This window comes from Arachis hypogaea, chromosome 19, assembly GCF_003086295.3.
Source record: "Arachis hypogaea cultivar Tifrunner chromosome 19, arahy.Tifrunner.gnm2.J5K5, whole genome shotgun sequence".
Taxonomy (NCBI): domain Eukaryota; kingdom Viridiplantae; phylum Streptophyta; class Magnoliopsida; order Fabales; family Fabaceae; genus Arachis; species Arachis hypogaea.
In genome coordinates, this window is record NC_092054.1 from 99,219,368 (window position 1) to 99,224,224 (window position 4,857).

Consider the following 4,857-nt stretch of genomic DNA (forward strand, 5'->3'; position numbering starts at 1 on the left):
GTTTGCATGTTGTGCAAATCAACAACTAGATTGGCAGGTGTATGTGCATGATGTTTATAAGATGGACCAAATTAGACGCGTTTATCGGGCTAGGTTTAGGTCACTAGGGAATCCTACAACGTGTCCTTCTTACAGTGGTCCTCGATTCGTACCGAACCCGTACCTGAGACGCGTTGCCAAAGGTCGGCCCAGGATGACACGCTTCTTGAATGAGATGGACACACGAATGTTACATCGTCCGAGGCGATGTAGGCAATGTGGGGACTGAGGGTCACAGTCGTAGTAGATGCCGTCAGGGAGGTGGTCCAGGTACTGACCATAATGTGTAGTAGGTTTATATGATATTTGAAACAATGTAACTTATGTCAATGTACTTTCTGATAATGAATCATCGTTACCTATGTCAATGTACTTTATTATAATTGAATCATTGTAACCTGCGTCAATGTACTTTACGATAATTGAATCATCGTAACCTATGTCAATGTAATTTATGATAATAGAATCATTGTAACCTATGTCCAAGTGAAGCGTCACATGCAAAGTCATCATACATATAATAGTTAATGAAATTTAGGAACATCAACTGAAACATACAATACTTAGTTGGTACTTAGGAAACTATAGTCATACATAAATAGTTAAGGTATACATGACAAAAGATAACTGAATCATAAATAAAATTAACTACACCACAACTACTTCCTCGATGTCCACTTTCCAAAGTTCACGATGTTCTTGCATTTCTTTGCGGCCTTTTTGAACACAGACGGAGTGTATCGACTCGCGCTACGACGCGGTGGATCAATCCTGAGATTGTAGCCTTTGCCAGTCTCATCTGGAGTACAGGTGTCACCTGTATATAAAACAATCAAACCAACCAAGTATATAGTATAATCAACCTTAACCAACATACCATACATGAACATAATATCATCAGTTGACCAAACTGTCGTCTAAACCTATCAGTAGCATGCCATTCAATATATTTGAAAGATACCAACGGCACCGTTGCACTCCAAATGACTGAGTGCATGTAGATGTCCGCAGGAATTATGTCTGGATCAACATGCTCAATAGAATATGCAACCCACAAAAACTGGTAACAGTAAAGCAAACAAATAATTAAAATCCAAACAATTATATCACTAGATCTGAACCAAATACAACATTAATCCAAACACACCTGGCATTCCTGAAGATCATCCAAGGCCTTTCTAAAATGAGCAAGCTTAAGATATCTATAGACTCGGTCTCCACGCTCCCAGTTACGCCACCTAATATAACGCAATTTATTAACATAATTGGATTCTAAATATGAAGATACTAGGTAAATGTAAGATAATGTTACCTGTTTGCAAGCAGAAAACTGTGGGATTTCCTAGGAACCGGCGCTAGATTCGGTAGGTGAATCCATGTCCAACATAGTAGAAGTGTTAGCGGACCATCGATTTCCTTGCAATCAAAACGTGATGCCATGCATAAACTCCTATACAGGTGTGCTAGGCATGCTGATCCCCAACTATACTATCCAATACTAGCAAAATCACTGAGCAGAGGCAGAAACTTCCAGTGGACAGATGCCCCAGACTTGTCTCCAAAAAAGATCGTACCGATCAACAACATGATGTGGCACTTAACGTACACATGTATACTATTTTCATCAGTCAACTGTAACCGTTCTTTTAAATTCCGTAGCCACGTAAGTTTTATGCCGCTTCCTCGATAATCCAACTTTCTCGGTGTGACCCCAAATTGGTGCAGACACTCCGCCTCTAAGGCTTCAAAACTACTCAAAGTCATACCTGTCACTGGAAGACCATCGGTCGGAAGACCGAAGATCATAGCCACGTCTTCCAGTGTCACGGCACATTCACCAACCGGAAGGTGAAAGGTATGAGTGTCCGGGTGCCACCTTTCCACTAAAGCATTTACCAGTGTTTTCTGACATTGAACAACTCCAATCTGGGCGACATGGTAAAAACTGGTAGATCGTAAATGCTCATCCACCCTCTCGTTGTACCGATCCGGAGGGACAGGGTGATCACAGGTCAGCATCCGGTTACCCTGCAAAAGCGTAGCAAAATTACGATTCAAATTACACAACTATCATACATAATATAAAAATATCTAATTAAAACATATAATTTTACTCATAATACTAAAAACTACCCTAAAATAGCATATTTCTGTCAACATTATTCCAAAAAAATTAATCCAAAAAAATTATAGAACGAAATTATAGCAGTTAACTAATTAATTATTATTACTAAAATTATTACACAAAATTATAAACAAGTTATTTTTATTACTAATTTATTATATTCAAAAAAATTCTCCACAACACTTAATTACATTTAAGCACACATTTTCCTAACTATTATTTAAACATATAGCCTTAAATTTTTAAAATTACTTATAACAAGTAACTACTTAACTCTAATTTATAATATTATTATAAAAATTTATGAACAAGTCATTCTTAATACTGATCTACTAATTTCGAAATAAATTGTAAGCAAGAATTAATTATACTTAAACACACTTATCCAAGTATCATTTAAATATATATTGCTAAACTTTTAAAATTAATTATAATAGTTGACTAATTAACTGTAATTTCTACTATTATTACAAAAAATTCTAAAAAACTATTTTTTTTATTTCTAATCTATTATATTTACAAAAAAATCAGCCACAAGAATAACTACATTTAAATATATACATTTCTAACTATTATTTAAACATATATTCCTAAATTTCGACACTTAACTATAACAACTTAATTATAACTACTAATATTCCTCCAAAAATTTTTAAAAACGTCTGTTTTATTTTATTTATAACCTATTATATATTATAAACTATTTTAAACAAGAATCAATTATATTTACACTTTTTTTAAACATTTATTTTTAAATTTATATCAATAAAATTATAAACTCAGTCATTCTCAGTTCAAGTTCTAACAACAATAAAGTTAACTAAATTACAAAACTAATACTCAGAACTATAAAATATTAAAAAAATTTAACAAATAAACTTACATAATCAGAATAGTTGAGATATTTTACAATGTGAAATTCCGGACGATCAATTTTTCTAGATTTTGATTTCTTGGACATTTTCAAAATTTTTTCCCTCAGCCCACGGATGAAGGAGCAAGCTTTCAAAATTTCAGGGAGGAAGAAGATGGCATGCAACTCGCTGGGTGGGGAAGGAATGGGAAAGTGAAGATACGAAGGCAACTTGTGGGGTTAAAGGGGGCACCGTCCTGGGGAGTCATGGGTGTGCGACACGTGGATTCGCCTTCCACAACTCGGACGGTCTCCGTTGTGCCTGCTATTCGCTCGGTCCGATTTCTATGTGCACTGACATCATACGCATGTAAAGCTCTACTTCTCTCCATAACGCCGTCCAACCTAAACTGTGGCTCCATAATAAAATTAATTTGAGCTTTGTTGCATAACATTAACCAACCTTGGATATTTTTATGAGACAAGTAAAAATTAAATAAAATAATGAGTATAGGTTTGGACCTTCTGAACTTGGGAGTCATTCATGCATCTACAATAAAAGTTGTTGTCTACTTAAATAATAAATAATAGAAAAATGTTAGAGGATTAATAAAATTTAATTTATTATTTTTAGTTAAAAATTAGTCAATAATATTTAAAAATATAAACTAAAAATATATTGTTGAGTTATTATACTAAAAAAATTAAATTGATAATTAAAATATTAACAAAAAATAATAAATTTTATTGATTTTTATTTTTTTAAAATAATATTGTTTGGATCTAGATTTGATTCTGGTTTCGATGTCTAATTAATAACTTAAACTTTTAAGTAACATTATGAAGAAATTATCCAAATTAAACTGAAGATCAAATAATTTATTATGCTCTTTGTTCTTTAGAGTGAGTGTACAAAATTAGTCAAAGAAAGAGAAAATTCTTTATATTTTAGCCTAGAGTAGTTAAAGTCCAAGCTCTCTCAATAGAGAATATATACCATTTTTTCAAGGCCATACACCGAGAGATAAGAAAAGAGAAAGGGTTCTATTTCTATAATATATTTCCAATTATAGGTGGGTCTCAAAATTGGCACCCCATGTGCATTAGACATTCGTTATAACCGGTTAGGAGGTATATTATTATAATAAAGTCCATAAATAAAAATCAAATTAACAATACTTTCCCCTTCAACAAGGCTTTAGTCCAACCGACACAAAAAGCTTAATTAGGGTTTAATTAGTAGGATTAACTGTTATTTGACATTTAATTAGTCTACATCCAAGATTTTTTAGCCTAATAAGTGTCTGTTTTTTTACAATAATAATAATAATAATAATTTTTTGGATCATATTCCGTTATTAAACTCATATGGTTTCATCCTAAAACCTAAGGATATTCATGGATTAGATTCAATCCATATAAACGCAATATTTATCTGAATCCGATTCAAAAATTGTAGATATGATCTAATCTGCACACTAATAAAATTGAATTACAAATTTTAGGTAAATATCTACATATGTAAGCCGTATATCTGATCTATAGATCTGTAAAATAAATAAATAAATAAATATTTTTATTATGTTTTATTTTAATTAATAATTATTATATATGTTGTATTATTTTATTTTTATTACTTAAAAAATATATGTTTAATAATATTCAAGGAATAAACATATTTAAAAGAATGAAAATAAATTTTTTATTTATATTTTTAATAAAAATAAATTTTTTAAAATATTTTTATATTTTGTGAATATATCTAATATTCAATCTAATTTGATCCACAAATTTGTGGATCGAATAGATCCGAGCCTAAAAACGAAGATATTAGATCTAA

The 4,857-nt window shown here is 31.4% G+C and overlaps 1 protein-coding gene across 1 annotated transcript; it reads right to left on the minus strand.

Annotated features, from left to right (window-relative positions):
- Nucleotides 1–1,527: 1,527 nt before the first annotated feature.
- LOC140182300 (serine/threonine-protein phosphatase 7 long form homolog) lies at nucleotides 1,528–3,125 on the minus strand. The gene is made up of 2 exons (XM_072228460.1): nucleotides 3,048–3,125; nucleotides 1,528–2,067 (listed from the first exon to the last, which is right to left on the minus strand). Exons 1-2 carry the CDS (start codon nucleotides 3,123–3,125, stop codon nucleotides 1,528–1,530), a joined length of 618 nt encoding a protein of 205 aa, XP_072084561.1.
- Nucleotides 3,126–4,857: the final 1,732 nt, after the last annotated feature.